General features: G+C 42.0%; 1 protein-coding gene across 1 annotated transcript in view; it reads right to left on the bottom strand.

The window, feature by feature from the left end:
- TRPC5 (transient receptor potential cation channel subfamily C member 5) overlaps nt 1-27,910 on the bottom strand; it is a 98,460-nt gene that overhangs the window by 7,464 nt on the left and 63,086 nt on the right. Inside the window, exons 4-7 of the mRNA XM_074882415.1 lie at nt 26,350-26,686; nt 22,893-23,032; nt 18,517-18,839; nt 13,803-13,998 (exon numbers count right to left, since the gene is read on the bottom strand). Of these exons, the coding sequence (XP_074738516.1) occupies nt 13,803-13,998; nt 18,517-18,839; nt 22,893-23,032; nt 26,350-26,686 (996 nt within the window). The remainder of the gene's footprint in view (nt 1-13,802; nt 13,999-18,516; nt 18,840-22,892; nt 23,033-26,349; nt 26,687-27,910) is intronic.

Raw genomic sequence — 27,910 nt, 5'->3', positions numbered from 1 at the left:
ATCTTTCTTGGCAGAGAAGGGGCCTGAGCTGCAGCTTGCTGTGCTCCACCTGGACATGCTCACTACCAGGGAAAACCCAATGGTGGCTGCATCTTGAAAGGCTGCAGACAAGAGCTGCACTGCTGGTTCAAGAATCTAAAGCATGTTGTAGGGGAATAGCTATTGAGTTATTCAGCCCTGCTGTGAGTAAGCCTTTCTCGGGGTGTGCAGGAACTACAGACACCTGGCAACACTGATAGCACTGTCTGGGGAGCTGGAGAGTCCAGGCTAAGGCATTAACTGAAGGAAAATGCAAAGACTGTTATTTTGGATAGAGACGTATATTTTAAGTTTTTTGTCAATACAGAAGTAGGTGTAAATGTCCTGTTGAGGAGTCAGAAGGGAGAAGGTAGTTTGGAGAAGGTTATAAATCCACCCTTCCCTTCTACAAAGGTCCATCAAAGGTCCAGCGTCTGTGGTGGAGTGGGATCAGGTGTGGTGGCTTGGCAGCAATTTCCTTCAGCACATTATGAAAAGGACATGTCCTAGGCAGAGGCAATTTAGCAGTGGATGTTGGATGCTGTTTGTAGAGGAGGATAAAGCAAATCTATAGCTTGGGGATTGCAAATTAGTTTCTGGGAAAGAAAAGAAGAAAAGGGCTAAAAAAGTTTTGCTGCACAGAGTGTTTTTGTTCTTTCATTTTAAAATAGCTTAAGGGGACTATGTAGGCTTGACCAGGGGCTGAATGCAGGTGCAGGGTAGTGCTGTGAAACTTAGTGGGAGTTTCTCACTGGGGAAGTTTTATAGTTGGTCTGAACAAATCCCTGTTGATCTAAACGGGTCTGTGGCTGAGCCTGGTGGATGTTGGCTTCAGCCCCACCTGTAATTTTTCCTGTGCAGTCTCAGTCAACAAGTGCAATATAACCTCTCTTAGAAGACAGACCCCCTGTAAAAAGCTCAAAGTATCTTTTCTTTCTCTTTTCTGCTGCTGTGAATTCCCTGGGGCTTAAAAACTCAGCCTGTCTCAATTACTCACCTTGATGTTTTGAGAACCTGAGCAAGTCAGATGAGAGCTCCTGGCAGCACTTTTGTGTTGGAAATATACAGCAAAGAGACATTTCAATTTTACTGAGAATGTCTTTGTGTGCCAGGAAACCACCATTTGCTTGGTTAGAGCTCTCTTTAGTGCTTTAAACAGTGAAATCTGCACACAAAACTACAGATTTTCTAACTCTCCTCCCTGTGTTGAGTACCAAGAGTACCACACTTCAGCAATCATTCAATACCCAATTCAAACCTGAAGCACTCAGGAGTTACAGCCAGTACATCAGTCACTGAGTTGGCTATGAACGTGGCCCAGTGGACCACCAGACGTGCTCCAGGTTTTTGGTGCATCTCCCCAATGACTGCAGTCTGCTGGGCAAGATTTAAATTTCTGAGCTGCCCAAGGCTGAGCCTGCTTTGCATCAAAGCTGTTGCAAAGATTGCACTAAGTGAACACCCCAAGTGAGCTCCTGAATACCAATAGAGTCCAACCCGAGGGCCCTTCCCTTGCTCAGCCTGGGCTGGGCCACGACGCTCCCCACAAAGCTACGCAGCAATGGACAAGCCCGGACCTCCTGCGGGAAGGTTCAGTGCCACCTGCAGTGGTGCTGCACTAGCCACTGAGGGACAGAGATGGCTCACAGGAGATGGCGTGTTGGAGCCTCCCCAGGGATGTAACCGGAGGAGGTTCAGTAAAACTGTGTTTCCTAAGAGAGAGGATGGGAGGAAGCAGATGTGCTGCCCCTGCCCAGGGAGCGCTGGCAGAGGGCACGCACTGAGGGGAGCTCAGCAGTGCAAGATGTGCCCTTGCAGCACTCCACCATGGAGAGGAGCTTCAAGCAGACCCACTGCACAGTGAGGACAGGATCCTCACAGACCTGTGCTGCATCATACAATGTTCTTAGATGACAACTTTTTGGTAACATTTATAGTAAGCAAAACAAACATATCCACTAGCTTTGCAATTGTGACCTTGCTGCTTTAAGAATTTAAATCCAAGTTTGGATTTCACTGTCCTCTCTTTGAGCTTCTGTTGCTCTTGCCCTTGTTCTTGTCACCATTTTCTTTCAAGCACTGCTCATCGTTTCAGCTATAAAACAATCTACTTCTTAAAAGGGCTGAGCCCTCAAGCTCAAAGAACACAAGGCAAAGAAACCAGCACTCCTCTCTGAAAAAAAAAACCCTATATCACTTACTATCACAATGCAAATGTGTCATACTAGCCACATAATCCTCTTGCAAATCTCTGCCATTTGAAGTGAGAATTAATCTCCCCAAAAGATTTCCCTGTGGGACTGCTGAAGCCATTTTACTGTAGCAGTTGCAAGGATTTTCTAATTCAGTTAAAGTGATGTATTCACAGATGTGCCAGATTTTAAATAATTACCTGCTACACTAATTATCCAGGATAATTCAAGCATTAATCTCCATCTTTATCTCTGTGTAGAAAACCTGTTGTTTACATTTTGTGAAATGTTTTCTATAAAGATTTCCATCACCATCTCCTTGCTGGGCCATATGGTTTAGATCATACTTTGCCAAATAACAGCCAGCTCCTCAGCCGGTACTGACCCGGTGAGCAGACCCCAGCAATGGAAGACTATTTCAGTTCTCTGTATGAGATAGCTACCACTGCTGCAGCCTCTAAGTTCCTCAGCTTCCTCATGTGTTTAGTATTTCAGCTCCCTTGAGGCTGGAAAGCTGATGGAGGAACTTTTAACAAAGCACAGGGCTGAGGAGTGGGAAGCCTGCGGCTAATAGGGGCACAGGAGCCCGATCTTGTGACTCTTGAATTAGCATCCCTGAAAGCACTGGGATAGTTTAAGTGAGCTCAGGACTGATAGGCTGAAATGGATTATGGCAGCTCCCTGCACTCTGCCGTTGCACGCTGTGGTTAGCTCTGCATTAGGCTGGTGTAGAGCCATGGTACAAACACTCAGCTAAAACATAAAGCTGAGATGATGATAACACTCGGCAGGCAGGCACTCTGACATCTTCAAACTTTTCCACTGTAAAACAATCACATTTACTTAAGCTCCTCTACGCTACACAGAGGTGCACAAGGGCTTCTGCTCCTTCCTCTAAGCAGCATGTTCCTGGGATGCAAATCCTCCCCACACCCATTTGGAAAGAATAATGTATAAAGATATCTAGCATCTTTCTAGCTGGCACAAAAAGGGCTGTGTGTGCCTTTCTTGTGTTTTATGATACAACAGTCAGTGGGCTAAGCTGGAAATCAGGCTGCTGCCTGTCAGATGCAGATACAGGCGGCTGTGACAATCCCCTCAGGACCAGGCTGTCTGGCCATGGCTGAGTGCCTGGGAAGGAGGCATGGGAAGCTTTCCCGTTGTGCCGAGAATGCTGGCAGAAGCCAGCATGATTTCTGCGTCAGGAGTAGCAGGACTGCACCCAGGAGGTGCCAGCAGCAGCCCCATAAGATGTAGTACTTTCTCCTAGGAAAGAAGGAGGAGATACAGTGTTCACCTTCAAAAAGCGCTCGCTGACATATCTTATTTGCAGCCTATTGAGTAAGGGAGGCTTCTTGCCTGAGAAGCACAGGAACTTCAAAGGTTCTTTTTCGCTGTGTAATTAGCTGCACTGCGAAGTGCAGAAGTCATTAAACTGGAATATTTAGTATGTTTCTATCTCACGTGCCTCTTTATTGCTCCTTGCTAAAGCCAGAGCAGGAAACCGCACAGACAATATATCAGCAATGGCTTTCAAGCAGGCTAGCACAAGAAATATACCCTTGTGTGTCCTGAACAGAAAGCACTGCAAGAAAGAGGGTCAGGAGAAAGTTAATCTTTACAGAACCTGACACAGACAACTCTTGTGCAGTTTCAAAGCTGTTAATTTTGTAATATGTGTTGGACAAACTGGTAATAACATCAGCAGAGCTTGGGGGTTTAATGACAAGTTCAGAGACGCAAGCAGCAAAAATCCAAGCAGGCTACTTGAGGTAAATGATGCTTAATACTTTTCAAAGAAAAATATGTCATAAAAAGAAAAAAAAAGTCTATGAGAAAAATCAGGGACCTGCAAAGGCAATTAATGCATAGGTAATTCTGCTGCAGCTGACAACAAATGACTTTGCTTTCAAAGCTGGGGATGACATACTGAAGGATAAGAACTTAATAGGATCAATCTCAAAAACAATACAAGAAAAATTACTAAAGGAGAACAATCTAAGCATTAGAAAAAGCAATTAGAACAGTTAGGGAATGAGACAGCCAGAGAAAGGATGAAAGTACTGCCTAGCACATAATCACACCCTGCACTGGGTAAAGCAAACGGAGTCCTGACCAGCAACCAGACGTTTGCACCAGGGAAGCTGCAGTGGCCCCATGCCAACCACACACAGCTTTGAAGAGGAGCCTGTGGCAATGCCCTGGGGAGAACAAGCCCACAGCAGATGCAAACCAGCACATAAAAAGCGAAGGAGTGCCCAGATGTGAGGGAAAACATGCCTGGAGAGCTACAAAGCAAACCCTGTGCACGAGCACGCAACACAGGCAAACGGGCAAGGGCATGGCGTGCGGCGCGGGAAGGGAGAGTTGCTCCTTGGGCAGCCGCTCAGCCAGGGATGCGGGGCGCTTTCTGGCTCCAGCACAGGAAAGGAAAAGGACCTTCATGAAGCACAGGCAGGTCCTGAAGAAATACTCATAAATAAATACCAGCACTGGGATACAAGAAAAGTGAATTCTTGGGCCAGGATACAGGTAAAGATTTGATTTCAGAGAAGAGCCATCCTTATCTGGTAAAAGGCAGAAGGCAGCAAGACCCTTAGGTGAGGAAATCAAACAGAGCACAAGGGAGAAAAACCCCAAAATCTAAATCTTTACATAGCAGACATTTCAGATAAGACGTCAATGGGATTGTGAGTCTTAAAAACTTGAAAGCTGGATGATGATCCCAGTCATAGTAGAGCCCATAAAAGAACACACTGTAACGGATGAAGCGAGGAAAAGCTTCCTTAATTTTGCAGTGTCTGAGGTCCATCACTTCAAACCAATCAAGGGAATGGCCAGTTCAGTGTCAACAAGACATAGAGCACAGCGACTGCATTTTATAATAAGATGGATAAAGGACTCCTGCCTTGGAGCATAGCCAAAGAGGCTTGGAAATTATGGAAATGGGGCAGGTCACTGGTTGCAATGGAAAAAAAAGACACTAATGGCTTCTGAATACACAAGGTCAAGCAAAGAGCACGGGCGTTCACTCCCGAGTGACACCACAGCAGGCCCATTAGATGAGCTGTTGCACTGGCCATCACTTCCTCAGAGTGGACCTCCATACTGCGAGTTGGCTGATTTTCCCAGCTCTGGAGAAACAGTTTGTTTGTACTTGGAAAATGCATGCTTTAGCATCTCTGCTATTTATATCTTCCATGTGCAGAATATATTCATAATTAAAATTTGTATATAGCTTGCAATGCGCTACATTCCACAATGCATTTAGGTTATATATATCAACTACCTTTCATCTCCCACCAGCATATTGGATGGAAACAACGACAGCTAATGAGAAGGCCAGGGAATGTTATATTTGAGAAAACACACAGAACTGTGGATTGTGCTGGTTTTAGTGCAGTTAAATTATTTGAACTGACACTTTTTTTTTTCTTCAGTCATATTCCAGCAAAGTTCAGTTCTTATTTTAATAGTCAAATAAATCAGAGCAGTAGGAAGGTCATGCAGACAAACAGTTCTCTAAAAAAGCCTCAGCAGGAGGAAACAATGAGAAAGATATCACTAGGCTTTGTTCTTCCTGCCATCCATTCTCTCTCCTTTATCACTGCCTGATAAGAGCCTCTTTTCATGCTGAAAGTCAGATAAGGTGCATCTGTGCTGATAATGTTAACTACCTCCAGCCAGGTCAAACTCAAGTAATTCACACATGCCTGTAGAGAAACGGTGGGCTGAGAAGGTATGTCTAACCCAAAGTGCTTAAGTGTTGATGATTCTGTTAGTACCATACCAAAAACCCCTCAAAAAACAAAAAGCAAAACCCCAAAAATGTAATCTCATTTCTACTTGTACTATTTCCCGAATATTACCCTTAATTTTTTTTCTGGATAGCCAGTCAGCCTAGGACTTGACTCTTCCAAGGAAAAAGAAATGTCTTGAAATTTATTGCTGGACTGGTGGGAGCCAGATACAAAACAGAATCGGGTATTTCTCTGTACCCCTCTTTATTTATTTCTTGTTTCTTTTTTTTTTCCCCCAAGAGAAATTATTCCTAAGAAAAAAAATATCCCAGTTTGGATCCACATGTGAATTTCAGATCCCCAGATCCAGTCCGTGCCATTATATGGATGTGGTTTCAGATGGGAAATATGATGTCAGCTGTGACAAAGGTATTAAAGGTCTAACAGTTCATTTAATGTGTTAATTAGGGCCATTTGTAACTTTTAGATCTGAGCTCTGATTATGAATAATCACAAAGCATGTCTGATGGTCTTTGCCACTGACTCCCATGCTATAAAAATGTTTACCAGAATATCTGGTCACATAGAGCTGACCAGAAGGGTAGTAACACTGTAAATTCATTACTGGTCTGACCCTGGGAGCTGTTTTCATGTGTTGCTGGAATTTTCCTGAATCAAAGCTCTGAGCCTCACTGTACCTCCTTAGGCTTTACAACCATTTTATGCCAAAAGTAATAAAGTAACCAAAAGAATAAAATGATCATTCCCAAACTTCCATAGTTAAGCAATGAAACCATGTACATACATGTATTCTGGTACCAAATGCTTTAGTATTTTGCTCTTTTATGGTTGGTCATAAACTGCCTTTCCTCAGCGAAGGAGTGGAGCTGGACTATGTCTTTTAGTGAGTCTGTAAAGGTCATAGCACCTGTGGGAGAAGCAGGTGCCTGACACCCCTGGAAGTCAGCCTGCTTGCATAGTCACTTAAATGCAGTGCATGAGCTTAGCTGCCAAAAGTTGAAAAATAGCTCAAAAATTAAAAATGCTAGCTAAACATCCTGATTGTTTAAATATATCCTTGAGCCAAAAGAAAGGGAACCATTATAAATGTATGAGATCTCTCAAGTCTCTGAGTGGATCTTGAGCCGTGCAGATAGCACTGGTTCAGGAGATGAACCCCCTGTTTCTTCCCCAGATTCTGAAAGCAGGGTCTGCAGCTGAGGAGCTGCAGGGAGCCGGACCACAGAACAGACAAGGAGCCACAGCACAGCATTCAGATTATTAGATGGCTTCCCATTTAACTGGATGGAGTTGTATGTATCCTGTTTCACCTATGTAATCAGCATCAACTTATTTGCTAGATTGCAGCATGCTGAAATGAAAATCTGTGAAGCACTGGCATCTAAAAGGTCATGTTTCAGAGGATTCTTAACACCAGCTGTTTCCATTGCTCAGTATTGGGTGAAAGCTCTTCTCAAGATAAATCCCTTTTAGTTTTTCACTGCTTTTTCCTCAGTAATATTTTTTCTTTATCGTTCACTTCTCTTTTTTTCTTCTGCCTTTTTAACAAAAGTTCCCTCGATGCAAAAGCACAAGATAACGCTAACTGAGCTTGTCAGACCTAAATAAAAGATGGGGTAATGCAGGGGCTGCAACCTATGTGGTTCCATCTGGATACTTCAACTCCTATCATGCAGCAAGAGCAAACCTTGCTGTGCTGCCTCACATGTAATGGGCAGAGAATTATTGACCTGTCACACAGGCTACTGGTGTGTTAACTACACCAAAGAAAACAGAACCCACCCATATAAATGCCAGCAAATTCCCCATAATATCTTAAATCAGCCAGGGGTCATCTACAGATTGCAAACTCATCTTGTTTTTTACTTAATGTAACGTTTCTGCTCCTCTGAATAAGCCCCAGAGTGGTTTGGCCATGGTGGTACACAGGGTCAGAAAAATATCTGAGTTTTCAAAGACTGAAAACAACAGAAAGGATTAACCTTCTGATCCTGCTGACAATACTTGTATGAGCAGGGCTTTGCAGGATTGGGCCCTAGGATAGAGAATTAGCTTTGTCTAGTCTAACAACAGAAGAAAGATGCAGCATGTGAAGTCAGAGCACATCCAGTGCTTCCATTTAGAGGCTCTGCAAACACCAGATGAATATTAACAACTTGATTCAAGTCCATGGGTTATATGTAATTAGGCCAAAGCCAGCAAAAAGACAAACAGTTCTACACCTTCAAATGAGTACTTTAGCTTGCTAACAAAAAGCAATTAAGCTGCCTGCCAGTCTAGAGTGAGGCTCAAGGGCTAATTTCACACACAGGCCTCTTGCTATATAGTACCATCACGGCACAACCACTGCTGCAACAGACTTCCCTTCACTTTCAAATAAAGATCTGCTGGCTGTCCCTCACATCCACTCATAAGCTCCAGAGAGAGCACCCAGCCTTCGGCATCAATCCCATTCCTCTAAACATGTGCTACCCAGAGGGAAATAGAGAGCAGGGGTCCGGCACTTCTTCACACATATCACACTCCATGGGGAAATGTAACAGAAATCTGCCTGTCCAAATGTCACAAAAGGCATCGAGTAAGTTCAGGAGAATTTGCAATTTTCAATTAATTGGGAGCGCAGTAATTGAGATTTGGGTAATTATAGTTGCACTGTAGAATGAAGAAAAGATTTGAGCGTATTACCTGCACCCAGGACACGGGGTCTGCACATGGGCAGTGACAGCAGGCTGTGTATGTTGGTCAGCTGGAGCCCCTGAGGGTCATAAAGCTGGGGGACAAACAGTGATATTTCATTCAGCTAGCAAACCAAAGAAGAGCCATTTAATCCCCTTTCTAGAGCCTAGTTGTTTTGCTACACCATAAAAAGCTTCAAGAGACATTAATCCCAGCTTGTATTTGCAACAGGAGTATAAAAAGAGCATAATTTCATTTCCTGCTGTATGACAGAGTTAAAAAACAAGTACATCTTGATTTCTCCTAAGAAATTCAAATTAATGGTTCTGAAATGGGGCTTGTGAGATGAACACTTCCTGGCATTTTACAATAGCTTAGATTTGAGTCCAAGTTTTGGAGCTGGCCTTATCTCTATAGGGGGACAATCTATCACCCCAAAACCTGCCACGTGCAGGAACTGTCCAACTGTGTAACATGAACTAAGTTTATTGATTCGTAAAATTCTTCCTTAGCAAAACCACCAAGTAATTACTGTGTAGGTCATGCAAGCAGAGGAGGTGCAACATTTTTTTACAGTCCTAAGGGTCATAGATCACAATGGGGAAAAGAATTTCTGCTGCTGTTGTGAATTACACTGGGTAGCAATTACTGCCATGGTGCTGAGGGAGTTCAGCTGGCGCAGAAAACTACAGGAATTCTTGTTGTTTGTAGATCAAGAAAAGTTTGATACTACTTCCTGGGGGAAATCCAAAGTCATCTTGGAAACAATGTAATAGGAAACTGAAAAATCTTTATATTACTCTGTGCTTTAATTTTTAAGCTCTCTACTCTGCAAAAATAGAGAAAATTACATGTACAGCATCCCTGCACTTACAGTCAAAATTTCCTGAAGGTAATCACTTATTTTTAGCTGCATATACCAACTCTTTCTGTTTACTGTACAGCTTTTGTTTTACTATGCAAAATGTTTATCACTTTCATTCTTGTTCTCCACGGTATGTGCTAATCCACTCTATTTCATTTCATCATTTAAAACTGCACTCCTATTTTGGTGTCCAATGCCCTAATTTCTCCAATCCGAACACTGGCAACTATGTTTCAAGTTGGTCATACACTCTACTGACAGAGATACACTTAAAAAAATTAAATGTGCAGCTGTCTTTTGCAGTAACAGCTGTCTGAGATGAACTAGCTTGAAATAATAGACATGCAAACCAACGGAGGATACAAAATACAATATACAAAACAATTCTGTAACTTAATACATATTGCTAGAGTGAAGTCATTATTCCAACATCACACGTACACCGTGTACTACACACTTGAAGCTGTAACACCTTCACTTCCGTGCACTTTAGTCAGAGGTAATTCTTCTCAGACCTAGTTCGGTGTGATGCTATCCCTGAGGTATCAAGCATTGTTGTACTTCACTAAAACATATGAAAGCTGAAAGTGCTTACACCTCTCCTTAATATGTCAGTGGGATGCCTAGTGCTGCAGTGCTGTCGTGCGCCACTTAGCGCTCTAACTCACCTGGAGCTCAGATTACGAGTTCACAGCCCTATGGTTTTCCTCTGCAGATGCGGCCTAGTTGCGGTTCTTCCATCGATCTTGCTTCCTATTGCTCCTACGGCTGCAGAGTCAGAACTGTTGGTTCAGTTCCAGTGACTAATTTCTGCATGACTTCCCAGAATATCACGGATGTGTCCATAAGGAACATTGTTTCAGAAAATAAATGTAGATTGCTAATTCCCTGCAAAACGTACGTGCCCCCTGCGCACCAGAAAGGCCAAAATGCACCTGCACCCTAGGACCCCCAGTAACACCCACTATCACATTGTTTTGAAAAAAGTTACAAACTGGCAGAAGGATTGTGTAACTTCAGCTGCAGCCAAGTGGGAACCTATAAGAAACAGCCTGTCAGTGTCCTCATTACCCCCTCTGTTACTTTCTGCCACTTACAAATGATGGAGCCACCTGGCTACTCTCAGATAAATTCTATTGTCCTTCCTCTTGTCATCGTGACATATTCCTCTTCTATTCATCAGGTGATGGTATTTTTGTCACAGGTGGGAAGTTATTGAGATGAGAGACTCAGCAGTGCATAACATCCAGTTGCATTCTGTGCTGCTTGTACAGAGCATTCTGATCTTCACACACTGAAACACTGCAAAGCACATGGAAATTTTGGTGTGCATTTGGATTTTGTTTGCTTTGTCAGTGAAACGTAGTGTCTCCCATAACCAGCTCTTGACAGTGGTTTGGCAAAACAGAAAAATGGGCTGTATGAAAAAAAACAATATTGAAACTGCTTCAGGGTACTCCTAGAAAAATTTATTTACTGAAGTGTGAAATAGCTTAGTAAAAAAACCAACAAAGTTATGGCAAAAAAATTCTTCTTTCCATGAGTCAGGAATCACTCAAAGCTGTGTGAAGGTTTTACTCTTTACTTGCTGTGCTCTGTCTTCCACAGATACTCTGTGGTTTCATGCTGTGTGCCTACAGTGCTTAATTAACTACCAAGCCCTGACCCCCATACTGGGGAGATGTAATGAAGAGTCCTTTCTCTAACCTCACAGCAGAAATTCATGTATATATGAGACAATGGAGAAAAGCTAACCTGAAAAAATAACTGCTACAAATGCATTTAACATATTTGTCCCTGGAAGAAAGGAGGGGAGAAGGACTGTTTGCATTGCAGCAGTGCCACTGGCTCATTAACAAGTGGAATTAATTAAGATGTCCTGACCACTCCACTGTAGGGGGAATCAGCAAGCAGAGATGCACTCTCATCCCTGATGCCTAGCTCTAGCGCTGTGCATATGGGACAAGATTTCCTACAGATGTATTGAGAAGAAGACCTCCACCCCACTTCAAGGGCTTCTTGTCCTTTCCTTACTGTCATTCCATGTGTATTCAATGTAATATAAATACCAGGAGGATAAAATGCCCAGTCTAGCAACCAGTCTACTGTGGTTCAGAAAGGGGTAGGCCTGATTACAGAACGTTAAAAAATGACCCATAGTTGTGAAGCTCAACATTTATTAATGAGTTGTTTTCTTCAGGGAAGAGATTAATTGATGTTTGCCCTGAGAAGACACATGAAGAAAACTTGTCCCCGAGAGAATGCTGTGAGCATGCAGAAATACTAGCTTCAGAAAACAAGCTGCATGCACTGCACAAGAAGAGACTGGAAGTGACTGCCTCTTGTCTTCCCAAGAAATGTCACTGCTCTCAGGAGCAATTGCAATATGACAGCTTAAGTGTCAAAGAAGTATCCTGTAGCATTTTCACTGTCATTTTTCTGAGTAGGGGGCTCACGCTGCACGCTGAACTGTGTGTCACGCCTATGTTATCTGTGAGTTCAGTCCCTTACCCTCATGTCTCTCACAAGCATTTCTGATGGAGCAACTCACTGTTCCCAACTGCTCCATATACAAAAACATTAATACAACAGTCTGCTCTGGACCATTCACTTCATTCAGTTAATTGCTATGATGGGTCTCTCTAAGTCATGTGGGATTGTTTGTAATGTGTCATTGCATCACTCAAATTATTCGGGGAAAAGAATGATGAGTGGTTTGTGTCCCAGTGAATAGCAAATACTGCTATTCTTATCCCAATCTTAGGTTTGGGCTTTGCGTCAGTGACAAGCCTATTTGATGACAATAAAGGAAGGGGAATGGGAGAAAATGGCCAAGGAGAGTATCTTTGTTTTCTGCCCCTCATTCCAGTCTCCCTGGAATGCGAGGAGTAGCACTGAACAAAGAGAAAGCACTTAAAGCATTGAAGCAGACTGATAAAGCAGAGATGCCTTTGTGATAAGCTGCTTTTCTGCTCATTTGGAAGGTCAATGGTCCAGTTTTTCTCATACTGATCAGATGTCCAAAAGGATCAAGGATTTGACTGGGTCTGTGCTCAGATGACTAGATAACTAAATCTAGGAGCCACTTGAATCAGCAGATGATCAACAACAGTTGTGGAACATGTTCAAGCAGACAACTCAATACTCTGTGTGCTCTAGCCAGGAAAGCAGCTCACCCATACACTTCCCCAGAGATTTGTCCAGGAAGTTGGGAATGGAAATAGGAGAGCTAGTACTAGTTCTTTTTCTCTGTTTTATCCTCTATCTTCCAGAGTAAAACCAAGAGTCATCCAAAGCAGAGAAGGAAGTCTCTCTACTCTATCTGTACTTCTGAGTGACCAGCTGAGGACACAAATGACTTTCCTAACTCCTGTTTCTGTTCACAGATGATGTAACACTTCATCACCTCATTATCTCTGAACCTACCACCTTAGCTCTCAGAACTTGGAAGGAAGTTCCCCCTGGTTTACTTTAAGTACTGCGCACACAAGACTCTTCTTCCTTCCATACTGTTTCTGTGTAGTTTACCTGAAGAGCCTTAAAACGCAGAGCCATGTTGCTTTAGTTTTCAGTCTGTTGACAAATTTAATCATTGATGTACAGATTAGCTTTTAGGTACACAGAATGAGATTACAGTAGAGGGACCAGTTTTGACCATTCAAGTGAAGATAAAGTTAAGTTTGAAACTTGGCTCTACAGCCAACTGGCAGCCCTGAGCTGCCTCAGCTGAGATCCATCCAGCACTGAGGTTACTCAGGAATCTGAGATTATAGGTCTACAGAGTCAGCTGCCAGGAGACTGGCTGGTGTTACAGATGGAAATGATCTCATTTCAGTGGGAAGATTGTGGAATAAGAAATTACAGGACTGCGCTCCTGACACACAGGGTTTCAACTGAGAAAATAGTAATAGGTGAGAGGAAAAAAAAATACAACACCCCCAAGTTAAAACCAAACATCAGGTAGCAGAGGGAAGGCTTCCCTTTATATACCCTATCTGCTACAAAGTAAATCAGCTGCTAATGGCAAGGTGATCAGTGAGGTTACTCTGCAGAAGACAAGGGCAGATCACAGCTGATAAGCCTTTTCCAGCTAAGAAGCATTACAAACAGAGCAAAACCGCCTCCGCAAGCATGATTCAGGCTAGTGAGTAGAAATCCCAACTATCTGCTGTCAAAAGCTGGGGGCAGCAGTCTCCAGCATCCCAGAAGATACACACTTGCTATAAGCCAAACAGATGAGGCACATGGAGAAAATATAAAAGAAAAAAGAGAGAGAATGAGATAACTTACAGCAATGAGCTGGTAGGAGTTGTTCATCATGGCTATGAGCATGTTCAGCAGCACAACAAGGGAGATGACGTTGTAGGTCCCAAACATAGTGGCCCCAACAAATTCTGTGAACTCATGTCTGGCTTTCACGTTGGTGACGTAGAGATTCAGCAGACCGAACACAGACCAGAAGAGTGACTGGAGGGTCTCAAAAAGTCTGCAAATAAAACCAGATTTTTATTTGGCTATCTGACTCTGGGGAATGGAAAACAATGCCTGGTTCAGGCAGTGTTCAGGTGGGGAACACACAGACATCGGGAGCCTGGGTCACCACAGAGCAGCTGCTCAGTACAGCCATTTATTCTCCCTGGGAGGCAGCCTGAACTCCAGCCACAGTGACCCATTGGCCAATGCATGCAAGAGTTGTGTCACAGCAACAACATCTGCTACCTGTCTGAGAGCCCTGTCCACATCCTTGTGAGATGCAATGAGCCAAACTGCCTTGAAGGAACCCAAGGTTCCCTTTTCTGCTCTACACACATGTAAAGAACAGCCACAATATATGCCCTCTAATTAAAATTGCCATGCTGTGATACTGCTGTTATCTATAGATATAAACTCTCCTGTTTAATCAGTGCCTGCATTAACATGCAGACTAAACATTCAGGGAGCCCATCCCCAAGTACAGCATGGCTGTAGTAGTTAAATAGTGCACAATAGACGTAGGAGGTGTGAGAAATCACATCCACTTGCACCTTTTGCTCTAATACAGTCTGAGAGCTTGTAACTACTTCAGCTGCAAGCAAACCAGGCCAGTGAGCTAAGACCCCGACTGTTAGCAATGCACATGGCCAAAAATGCTGGTTGCTATGGCTTGTTCGTGCAGCAGCTCCCATCCACCACAGTGCAGGGCCCTCACTAGCACACTGCAACACCCAATCAGTAATGACTCAGATGAAAGAGAGTCATCACATCACTTCAGCTCCAGAGGTTTTCTTGTTTTGAAGTCTTCCTTCCATAGATGAACTAGACCTGACCTCGCTGTGCTTTACAGCTGATGAGATCATCCTAGGTCTCTATTTGCTTCTGCCAGACACAAGTGACCTTTTGCAATCACGTCAAATACATAATCAGCAATCTAAATAATGGCTCTATTCGGGCATCTTTGTTTTAGCTTTCCAAAATATGGCATTTATATCATCAAAAAATGACATTTATATGCCTGTTTAAGAGTTTCCATTTTGGCCTGAGGTCAGCAGATATATTCAAATGCTCCTACTAGAAAAATCAACACAAATAATTCAGATATTTTATTTGACATACCACGAATCTGTTCTCCCGGCTTCTCCGGGCATCTGTTCCACATGTACCCTTGTGCTTTATATGGGGTTTTAGTTTCTTTATGGTTTGTGGATGTATCTTATGTTTTTCACTGGCCAAAATTATAAAGACTCTTTAAAGCAAAAATCCTTTCTCCCAAAAGTCAGGCTGTTTGTTAGATTTATTAAGTAAGTGAGGTGGTAAAATAAGGATTAACCAAAGAATGCTAAGCACTTTCTACTAAAAATGGTAGAGTGCTAGCTATCTTTTAACTTATTTTAACTATTAGCAGTAGAAGTACTGATTAGGCTGTAGGCTCAGGGGAGACAGATGAGTTCCTGTCATGGAACTGAAATCAGTCTTAGAACTGATCAATGCATTGCTCTGAATTCACAGTATTAACCAGGAGTATAATTTGGGCCCAGACTAAGGCCAGTATATTTACATGTGGACATGTAGTCCCTCCCGAAAAAGAGCATGACTGGTTTCTACAACTTTGCACAGAAGTCAGACTTAGTTACTCTTTCCTCAGTGTTTAATGACAGGCCAGGACCACAATCTCTTTTCACAGTAAGTGTTTCAGGTGGGGTTCACACTACTTCAGAGAAGCAGCTTTAAAAAAAGAATTTTGGAAATTGTGACTGGGAGACTATCCCCTCCTGCTGAGTATATTTTGGATCTTAAACAAACAGGACAAATCTCAAAGCTCCACCACTCTCCACAGCAGCTTAGAGATGGCAAGTGCCCCCCTCTGCCGCAGGAAGCCTCCTGACCTCCTGTAGTTCCTGGAGAAATGGCCCCAGCGATCAGTGTGACCCTCCAGTGAGAATGACACAGCAGGCAGTAAGGTGTGATTTCCTCCACCCGTTACTCCTCTTCCTCTCTGTCTCTCTTCTCCCTCCTTGTTGCCAGAATCACAGCGATAAAGCTATTTTCAAACTACCTGCCTAAGCAGTAGACACTCTGCCTTCTAAGGGATGGTGAGGCCAAAGCATAAAACCTTAAATTATTCATGACTTCACCTCATTGCTGTCACAAAGGAATATTACTTTTCCGTGATCTATGTTTGTGATGCAGAAAATTTCCTCACCAAGAAAATATTAAACCCATCCTTTGGGAGTAATAGGAAATAATGCACTGGTAAATAGGTGTCACATTTTAAACAAGCTGTACAAACATGAGTGGCGTCCTGCTTTTCCTTCCCTTACAAAATTAGATCTTATTGTGTGACTGCCTAGAAATGCTGGTAGGAATCAAAGGGTACTGATTGAAAGTTTTTTACGTTTATTCTTTCTTTAGGGATGAACTAGGAGCAAACTTGAGGTAACACCAGCTCTGACTTGAATTCACTCCAGCCATGCTTGCTCTCCCCAGACCAACAATATAATTTTCTGTTTTGCAGGTTCCTCATTCTTAGCCAGTCACCCATGCTGTGCATCTGCTCAAGGGCCAAATGTCAGCTTGCACTGGGGGTGTTAATAATGACTATTTAAACTTTTAAGAACATGTTAAATAAATTTCTTAAGCAAGTCTCAAACAAAAAGTAACTGCAGAGCATTCTGTCCCCTGCCAGGAGACCTCAGTCCTAATGGATCCTCTCCCACTGTGATTTTGTTTTAAACAAACCGCTGCCATAAAGGCTGAGCCCCCTCAATTTCCTTTCTGTGCTACATTCTCCTTGGCAGGGGGTTTAAACTGAATGTTAGGGTGGGAGAAATTGTGGTCTATATTTAAGCTGATCTGCAAGCTTTCCGTTAAGTGGTTCTGTATCATTTCTAGTTCCCAAGATATTACACCTTCTTACAAACTTGGGGATCTTTTTTTTTCACTGCTGACCCAATGCTCTTTTTTCTTTAGTCAAATCCTGCTGTTGTTTTCTCCACTAACCTGCTGACAGTGAAATCTGTAAAACAACTGGTTTGCAATGGAGACAGGCCCCAACCAGAATATAGAACTGAATACATCTGTTCACCATAGCTCCAGGGAAAGGCAGGCTCTAGTCCTAAACTTTGTGGTTTTGACCCTTGGTGAGCTAGAATTTGCCACTTAACAAACATTGTGCTTGCCAAACATTCCTCCCTCTGGCTGCTGCATCAATATGGATGTAGATCAAGGAACAGTATTTGTTATTTAATTCCTCTGCAAGGGCAGCACAACACATTTCTGGGACATACGAAGCAATTAAAATAGAAAAAAGACCAAAGTCTTTAATTCTGTTTTTCATTAGCACGGTGCAGTTCCATTCACTTCTCCCAGATATAGATGGGTTTAATGAGAAAATTAATCAAGCCTATGGTGTTCCTGCTCTGCAGTAGAAAATGGCAGCATGTCTGGTCTTCTAGGTCGTGATGCTCTTTCAGGGCTGGACTCTATCCCATGAAAATCCCTCACTTCTTTTAAGGAGGGAGGCTGCAGGACAATGATGGAGCCTTTCCTCTTCCAACCAAGTCATGTGGCCTCAGCCATCATCTGCTTTTGATAACAGTGCAAATATGCACAAATCCTTTCTTAACCTCAAGCCTTCAGCTGAGGAAGGGTGGAGAATTATTGGGCATTATGACAAGTTTTATTTAATTTAGCATAAAGTGGTGGACAACAGTTTTGTTTTGCTTGTTTACAGGGCGTAGGCCTTTTTCTAGACCGTGCTTTATTTATTTCTCTTCCCATTGTGTTTTAAGTACTGTGCAAGCAGCAAGAACAATTGGGTGGGGGCTGATTATTATAATTATTTCCACTATTAGTAATTAAAACAAATACATCAGAAAGACAATTCATGTTATTTTTCAGCATGTGCTATCTCTTTCAGCCCTGCCAGCTGTCACCACAGCAATTTCCATGCCAATATCTCAGTAAAGTACCAGCATTTTCAGCAAAATCCTTTTTGCTGGGATTTTAGTTTCACCTCACTGCAAGGAAAATCACAGAAGTCTGCAACATCATATATGCATAAAATGCCCTAGATGAGATTGTTGTTTCTGCTCTATCACATTACTTATTAATACCTTTTTTCCATAGGTTTATCCATTGCTTTATAAATTTTGTTTAGTTTCCCCTCCTTTCCTCTGCAATCAGACAAAACAATTATTACGGCAAAAGGATACTTGCTTTCTCAAATATAGTGAAATTGTACGGAGCCATAGTAAAATTTAAGTTGCAGGATCATGTAGGGAGACTCTTTAGTCCAGAACTAAAATGATTGTCTCCCAATTCTAGACCTGAGTAAGAGTCTTTCTGACAGCAAAGCTCAGCAGAATGTCTGCTCCAGTTAACTCACACCTTTCCTGCACAGTCAACCAGCTCACCTGATATTTGTGAATGAATAAAGGCACTTTCAGTGCAGTGACAGACAACAGGCAAAGGCAGGTAGGACAGGGGACTGTGAAAGTCAATCTTAAAAACAGAAAGGATGTCTTACGTGGAGAAGGCATTGTTCTGTTTCTCACATCGGATCCCCTTGCAGTTGTTGGGTTCCTCCGAGGCACTGGTCTCGTAATAAAAATAAAGCTGGTTCAGTCCATTGGCAAAAGCCAGAAGCACCAGACAGTAGATAAAAAGGAATTTAAGGATGTCTAGCAGCATGCGTCCCAGAGAAATCTGCAAGGGTCCCAGGTGTGAATTTGCTGTAAACAGGGATATGAGACGCAAGGAACTTAAAATGTTGGATATTGCAAAGAGGGCTTCTGCAATGAGAGTCGGGTGCCACATTTCCCATTCCTCCCTTGGACGAGAACCATTATACTGAAAGAAATAACAAGGTTATAAAAGTGAATTATGTTGTAATTACTCTGAGATAACTCAGAAAGTCACACCTGCTAATACTAATGCTTCACATGTAAATACTGAGCAGGTACTGATGACACAAGAAGTACTTTTAAACTCTTTAAGTCTCAGTTACTGTCAGACTAACATTCAAGATTCAGGATTGAAGCTGACTTGATCAGGGCAGAGACTTAGGTGTAATGATACCTTCTTATGAACTCTCCCTACTAGATGATGACCCCTGATATGGATAGTTGTGGGACCAGCTTTTCTTTAGAGGCTTCTGTTATGTTGGCTGTTCTTAGCCTAAATATAGAAAACAGGCTTTCTGAATTCTTGAGTTCATTGTTTGTGGGTTCTTCAGGTCCATGGGTTCATACACAATCTCCTTCTCTTTCAACATTTAAAGGGGTTCAGACCGCCCTTTAGCAGGTTCAGGTCGGAAATTTCCAATTACCTTTTTTTTTCTTTTTCCTCCTAAATATGATTGCCCATTCAAAACACTGCACATTTCAGGAAGAATGTGAGGAAGAAGGGAGGGAAGAAGAAAAGCAATGAACTATTGAGTGTAAGAAGTGGATGCTTTCCTTCCCTAGTAATCTCAAAAAAAGTGCCAACAGCCCAGAACCAAAATGCTTTCTTCATATTAATTTTCTTATTAGTTAATTTGTCATGGCAATTTTAGGAGAGTTGCTAAAGCGGAGGTCATAATTACAGCTGAAGCACTGGATACATTTGAGTGCATCAATTATAACATTAACTTGGTTCGTCATGTAACTGTAAAAGCAGAAGCATTTTCTGAGCAAAGTGCAGTCGGATGCAAATAGGTAACACAAAAGAGCTGGTTGTATAAATGTAACTACGCTGGCTTAACTACACTGGCACAACATAATGGAGTCAAAGACATTTTAATATCAAGGAATAATTGTCCTTTTAACATTTGTTGCTGCTCATTTAACATGTATAAAAAGGTAAAAATGTACTTAGAATAATATAACTAATAGCGTAGCCAGCGCATTTAGGACTCGTAACATAATTTTTATACCTTTTAAAATGAAATGGTATCAATATCATACTGACAGATGAGTTTGCAGGGGCTTTTCTATTTAAATATGAAGGTCCAATACATGAGTTCACAATTATTTTAAGGACACAGCTAAAAGCAAGTTGATATTTCAAACTATTTCTCTGTATGAAGGAGCTGAGACATGATACAAAGGCTTTTCAGCATGACCTCTGATTGCTTCTAACATTTCCAAACTGTTCTTTATTACGTGAACATCATGGCCTGAGTCTGTTAACTTGATTTGAAGATGGGTCTTAAAATATTTACAAACAGGCAGACATGTTAACTTTTTGCCAGTATCCAGCAGTGGGGGTGGATGGTTGTGACTGGAAAGCTTCCCCTGCCTAGAGAGCAGATTTGCACAGTTGTTCACAATTCCCTTTTGCATGCTGGCTGGACACAGCAGCCCAGGGGCTCTCTGCTAGGGTTTAGCATAGACTGCACATAAAGGTATGTGAAAAGGTCTTCTTCATCTCACATCTGTTTTTACAGCAACTTGTTGGGGTCATATTTTGGCCCTTTATAAACTGCTGGTATATCCTTGCTTGGAAAACAGTAGTCTCTTCAGAGCAGCATAGCATCATAGGTAATAAAGGAACTGAAGATTTCAGAGGTATCTAATAAAGCTGGGTATTTAGGAAGGCTCGAGTTGTTTGGGTTAGGCATCAGAAGATGAAGATGAAATATAGCAGAGATGTATACAGAATAGTACAAAGAATTTACTCCAGGCAGTCACATTTATGCTTCCTCATTACATGATAATTCAATGCAGCAAATGAAAACTGATTAAGAAAGTATTTTTACCCTATAATTATCCTGAAGATTTCATTGCTATTGGACAATATTAGGGCCAGGTCTTGGAACCAGTCAAATCAAGGAAAAAATAAGTCTCCATGTAAAAACAAGTATGGAAAATATTAGCGTCAGCACGTAATTTATTTTTCTGATATTTGGCAGAAAGCTAAATGTCCATGTAATCCTTTGAAGTTCTAAGAAGTGTTAGAATATGGTATATTGGCATATATAGCAGCCTTTTCCAGCTCGGGGCTGTTCTATAAATAAGAAAAACCTTTACAAGTCATGTTGCAAAAGGTTTTGAAGCCATTATCAATGTTATAAATCTTCATGTTTCAGAGCATACTGCAACCTCTAAGTGACACAGGTCAGAGGGAACTTCTGTGAGCATGCTGTTTCCGAACTACTCCTACATACAATTTTATGCACCTCTCAGAATTGTCTGACATTGGTCCTCATCAGGAGCTGACCTTAGATCAACCAGGTTTAATCCAAGTGGGTCTGATATGTACTCAAACAGATATATTCCTGGAAGCATTCTTTTGTGTGATGGCATATAGGTCTTTGTAGTTAGCTTGCAAGTTTCTGTAGTTCTTACAGAGTATACAAAAAAGCTGTACTTCCTTTGTATGTGTGGTTTGGCTAAGAGTTTAAACCTCAGTATGTGACTGTAAAAATCCGTGGATGCACAGCTCTTCTAGTAATTTGTGTGTGAGAAAGAACAAGATTGTTAACATTTTAAGATTTGTTTGTGACTCTTATGATTTCTAGCTTTTTTTTTTGTATTGCTCTCAGTTTAAAGACCAACCTTTCAAGTCTGTAATTTCCTCACTGGTTCTGAACATTGGGAGAAAAAAAGACGTAATCTGTTCCTGCTTTGATGCTGTTACAGAGCTGCCTCTTCAGGGAGCAGCAACTATCTTAAAGCTCTTCCCTTTGAAAAACTATCTCACCACTATGCAGCCTTCTGGATTTTTAAAAGGCCCCATAGCAGGACTGCTTGCTAAAGTTTCTTATAAAAGCCCTGCCATTTTGGAGTCAATAAGCTTTGTGAAATTTTCTCCTCTTTTCCTCTCTGCCTGCGTTCATGCTTGGGTAAGACTAAACAATGGGGGAAGTGCTTGTCCTGGTTATTAGGAGCTGGGCTAAAAGAAGTAGTACCCTTCTACCAGGGCAAAACCAACACAGTAGCACAGCAACACTAGAAAGCAAGTAAGTGGCCAAGGAGCAGACTGCAGTTACCTTATTTACACCTGTGTAATTATACTAACTGTAGTGAAGTTACTGTTAATTCATACCAAGAAAAGAATCAGGCCAAGCATGCAGCTCCAGCTGAAGTCAGAGAGCCATTGCATAAGGAAGTTTACAGGAGGCCATTTGGGTCTTGTCTGTGTCTTTGAAAAAGAGAGACAGAAGGAAACTATTTCAGGCCATCCTCTGGCTTCAAAACATGGGCATACACTAACTTGGAGCATCAGAAGTTTATAAATGCAGAAGGTGCTTTTGAGGATGAGCTCTGATGTGCGTTCTCACCATAAATGGAACATGACAGTGAAGAATCTGCATGGTGTTAAAGCTCCAGCATTCTCCCTTGTCATTTCTTTGCTTATAGTTTAAAACTATATATTGAAGAGAATAAGGTGACTCCTTTATGTCAGATGGAAGCCTCCTACTAGCAGGTTTGCTTTTCTTAGTAGACTTTTCACAAACTTCTGATTAGTAATCTACAGATCTGTAGGACTACAGATTATAAATCTTGGCTGTAGATGTTTTCAGATAACCCTATTCTTGTTTTTTTCCTTTACTGTTTTATTTTAAAATCATGTTTTCACTATGTCCAGCATTACTGAAAGAGGCCCAGTGTCAGTATGGAAAACAAAATGTATCTTTGGCAACTAAGTAGCTACAGAAGGGACAGCAAGTGGAGAAACTTCTACCCAGTGCCCAAACAATCTACTTCAGTCTTAATCAAACAGTGATGATCAAAGGATGAGAAAGACAATCATTCTCCAAACAAATTAATAAGCTTTCCAGGTGAACTTTCAAAAATGGACTGCTTGAAAAGCAGCTGTTCTCTCTGATCTGTAATTCTGATTTTGACAATCCTGTGTACCCTATGTACTACCGTTCTCACAAGCAAGTTACAAATTCTCTCTCCCAAGTTACTGTACCTTGACGTAGGCAACAATTTTAAGGGAGATAGTTGCAAGATAGAGGGAGTTCATTGCAAAATCCATCAGATTCCACCAGTCATGTACGTACTCATTGAATCCACCATCCCACATTTCCTTGATTTCTCCCCAGATAAAACCTGTAGAAAGAAAGAGAGTTCATTGTCATGATGAGGTATTATTTGCCACTAAAGCACTGTGTATATCTGATGTAACAAAAGACAAATCTAAATTAACAGCTTGGAAAAAATGTCTCATTCCTCCTGTCTTCTACAAAGTATAATACTGCTGATTAGGAGACATTTTCCATCTCTGTGGGGAATGTAGTCTCGAAAGATACGAAAAAGATATGAAAAAGACCTAGGTTTCCTATCCAGGGCTCCAGATATACATACAAGGAGACTGCTTGAAACATAGGTTAATTATAACTAGTATGAGTGGATTGGCTCAGATGAAATTTGTTCTGTATGAATAAACTATTTAAGCAACTGTATTTAGCGTAGTTTCTAATAGAATGTCTGCTCTCATAGGAACTATAAGTAATTCATTACTCAGTTGGACAGTACTGATTTTTCCTGACTTTCTCTGCAGAGCATGCAACACTAGTACCAGTTTCTGCATACCAGTACATTTCCCCCCTGACCTGGAAATATCACACCGAAGAAGGAAGAAGTGAACTAATTCTCTATGCTCAGTCACTGTACTTATGCATCTTGCTGCACAAAAAGCCCATAGGGACTAAATATGAAAAAAGGTAGGACTCAGCATGAAAAAGGGCACTGCAGCCTGGCATCACATCTCTCAGCAATGACTCACCTAATGTCAAATATGGCTACAGGTTTTGCAAGGTGAATATTTGTTCCTGAGGATGTGGCCAGAGCCCCTCATCTCAACTCTGAAATGCCTTCTGGTAGTAATTTTTGGCACTTGCTAACTTTCACTATGACTCCTTGCCGCTGGAGGGGTGAGGGGCAGCTTCTGAAGTTCATTAACCAGACTGCTAAACTCACCTGGCATACAATTCTAATTTCAAGTAACTTATATGTCCTTTATTGTAGAACTGATTAAGTATTTTTGAAAGCCCAAGTCCCATTAAAAACCAAATGGCAGCTAGACTCCTTCATCACCTACATGCTTCTGAGAATGTCTTTAGAGCCCCCAGATATTTTGAATTACCCAGTTTACAACATTATCCTTGAAATGAAGACCTGAAACATGTGTGAAAATTAAAAAAAAAACATCAAAATACACCTCCAGGTGCATTACCAAGATAGTTACCCTAATAGCTACCCATACCTCACCACAGGATACTGCAGTGGTCACTTACTACTTGCAACTCAAGTTTTAGGACCTGAAAGTTCAATTTGAAGAGCAGATAATGTTGAAATGAACTGCTGCAAACATCCAGATATCAATCTTAGCTCTTCAGCTGCCAGCCAGCAGGTCAATGATCACGCAAGCATAATGTCAAGGCCAATAAGATAATTTTATTACAGCTGCCTCCAAATCTTTTCATGCACACAAAAACATAAAATAAAATAAATCAATGGAGAGGGGCCTGTTGAAGAACTCATATACTGTATTTATAGTGAGTTATCATTGCTGGTTACTATAGTTACAGCAATGCTGTGTGTGCCTGTTCTCTCTCTCCTTTTATAGTGGAAAATATTTCTTAAATAATCACCTTTAATCTGGTGAAACTGTTCTAATTTCTCCATTTAATAAACAGTCCCACAATATTCCTAATTATCCAAAATAAAAGAACTCAAAAAGAAGAGCAGACAGCTGTAAGAGGTGATTTTGAAAGGGTTTTTTTTTAATGGATTATCCTTCTTTCATCTGCAAATCAATTTTGCTAAAATGCCTACCATTTCCCTGAATTTTAACCATGAAGTTAAGGATAAAGTGAAGAGATCACCTAAGCTCAGAAAAGACATTTAACCTTCTCAGCTTACTCTGAAGTTTCTACCAACACATGCATTTCAATGCCATAAATCAGTTTAATAAGATAACGAGGCTTGAGTTACCATTTGTAAATTGTGATAGAGCTAGGCAAGGAGCATAGTGCCCTGGGTCACGATAGAAAGTGATCTGTGAACATGTTTGCAACACTTACTTTCATTCCTCGTTTTCCATCAGCAATTTTAGGTTTGGCACTGGGAACAGCTAGGTTCGTTCAGCACAGAACCAGCCTGATCCAGAGCCACCACATAAACAAGTTGCTGGGGCCCAGGCTTACCAGGAGAGGGGAGCCAGCAGGCACAGGAAAGCAGGGGTGGACCCATGAGAAGCACTGAGGAGCCGTAAGGAGAGCTCCAGAGATTGAGGTTTGTGAGAGCTGTCCTCAGAAAGCATCAGCATGGCTTCCCCCCCCACTGACCTCTACTACCCAGTCTCAATTCACTGTTACCTGACCTCTGGGATTTTGCACTGAACTGACCTGGGCTGTATGGACAGAAGCTGGAGGAGAGCTATAACGGTGTGGAAACCATTGCCCGTGAGCAGACCTCCTCATAACACCCCAGCTCACAGTGGTGCTATATGTTAATGGCACAGCAAGGGAGATGGGAGCTTAATTAGAGGAGAGATCATGCTTCTGATAGAGTTCATAGGTTTTCACTTCCTGTTGTGCTGGAGCTCAGTTTGAAAGGATAAATACTTCTCTGTCATAAAATATATATCCAACTATGCTTCTCTGCTCCTCTCCCTCAGTGTCTCTATCTGCTTGGTCCCATCCCACCTCACTACCTCACCCATACATCCTGCTTTCTGGAACACGGACGCTTCCCAGCAGCTGTGGATGCCCAAGCCAGACTGGAATAAGAGCCTCATATTTAAGCTTCTGATAATAAATACTCCCTCCTTCTCCTGCTTGTATTAGAACACTTGATATGCATTTGGTCAGTGTTTATCAGCACAGAGGCACATGGCAGAGTGAGGTTTATCTTCCCTTTTCTGCCTTCCTGTAGGCTATTTGGGAGTCTGGGAGCCGAGGAATAAACAGGCCTGGTACCTGTGCACTGGCTCCAGGAGCAGTTCAGTCAGAAGGTGAAAGCAGAGACAGGCTCTTGGTGCTGCCTTCTGCCATGTACCAGCCAGCAGAACTAAGCCAGCATGAGAAGTGACACTATTTGTTACTAGCGTGACCCAGAAGCTAATTTCTAACCCGTTCCTTGCACAGAGCATGGGGGAAGCAGGGAGAGAGCTGTATCTGCTGCGGTTTACTCAGGGTCATGTCTAAAGGCATCTCAGATGGCAATATGAACAGCAGAAGAGCCCTAGGCCAACAGGATCTGTTGTTCCAGAAGGAGCCCAGCTGTTTTATGCAGTTACTGAAGCTGGCTGCCAAATCTCTTTACATGTTGATGATGCTGAGATCAGGAACAAGTCTTCACACAGTTGCCACAGGTGCGAGTCAGGTGACTATGGCTCAGGCATTTTTGTGTTTCTGATTTACCTAGAACCCAGGGCAGGATCATCCACTCCACGATGGTGGGAGGTGGTCCCTGCATGTGAAGGTCAGTCCTGACGATGTGCTGTGATGCCAGCAGGAGCATGAAGAGGAAGGTTAGGTAAGAGCCGGTGTGGCAGATAAACTTTATAAATGGCTTTTTAATGAACAGTCCCAGCCTGCTCTTCGGTGCAATCAGATATGCCACAGATAGCACAGGAAATAGCAGTCCAATGGTGACACAGGTCAAGAGTTTTACTGCCCAGTGTTTCCGCCTCCATCCTGGAAAACCATCATACCAAAGTGTTGCTAGTAGCTGCTGACAGTTTGGCTGAGCAACAAACTGAGGAGGAAAAAAAAAGAAAGATTACTACTGACTGGTACTTCATGTGCATTCCCCCTCATATATGTGTTAGAGCTCACACAGACCCTCATATTAAGTTTGGGGCTGGCTGTGGTGTGGAAAAGCATATTTTGGAGACAGAGGGAAGAAAGGAGGAATATTTCACTCTTATTTTTCTACACAGGATTTCAGATTTCTTCTATGAGGCTTCTTCTATTTGAATCATCCTTATGTAGATCAGTCACCTCACATGAAGCCTCATGCAAAAGTGATACAATGAAAATTACTACAAGCTTTTTCTCTTCCCATGCATTTCTCTTTCAGCCCGCTTCTTTTCAGAACATCTCAGGCTTCAACCGCCTCAAACAAATCACTGTCAGCATCTTTAAGAAGTGACTAAAAGATGAGACAGGAGGGAAAAGGTGTAAAGCTCTGAGAGTGTGTGTGTGTGTGTGTGTGTGTGAGAGAGGAAGAGAGAGAGAGGGAGAGAGAATGTCTCCAGAAGTGTGTGGGGTGCTGCACGTGGTTTTGTGCAAGGAGGCCAGCATATGCGTGTGTGGGATGGGCTGGGCATGAGACAGCATGCAGTAATGTAAAGTTCAGCCAGGTGACATCTGTTGAGAAGCAGGACAGCACATTTGTAAACATGCCTCGCTATTAAGAAAGAGAGTAGTTGTAAAATGTAAGAGATTAAGCAGAGGCAAAAAAAGGAATCTTTGATCACAGTCCCAAAAGTGACACTTGAAAGTTTACTTTCACTCTGTAAAAATCAGCATTATGATAGTGATTTATTGCATCTCAGTGACTCCATACCAGATATGCTCAGGCTGCAACTACTTCAGACTGTTCTAATACCTAACAGCCTTTGGAATTTCAAACTCAAACCATGATATTTCTGGTCTATGCCAGCAGACTTTATGTTCCTGATTACACCTGGACAGCCCTGTGGTTTTCAAAAATTTTCAGACCCGTAGCTAATTAGAGATGTCTGCAAGACCAACACAACTGTGTTTTTCTCTACATATTTGATTTCTAACCCATCTTAATGAAGATACAATTCTGATCTACTAAATGCAGATTTCTCACTGGGCTCTGCAAGTTCAAAAGAAAATCTCAACTATTGTTCTGAGGATGCTTGTTGTACTTACTTTGCTGTAATTAAACTAGAAAATCTGTTCTACCATGGATATATAGTTATTGATAAACATACTCCTGTAGCAATAT

The sequence above is a fragment of the Strix uralensis genome, chromosome 13 (genome assembly GCF_047716275.1).
Source record: "Strix uralensis isolate ZFMK-TIS-50842 chromosome 13, bStrUra1, whole genome shotgun sequence".
Taxonomy (NCBI): Eukaryota; Metazoa; Chordata; class Aves; order Strigiformes; family Strigidae; genus Strix; species Strix uralensis.
The sequence above is the reverse complement of the archived record's forward strand: the minus strand, read 5'-3'. Positions and strand labels throughout refer to the sequence as shown.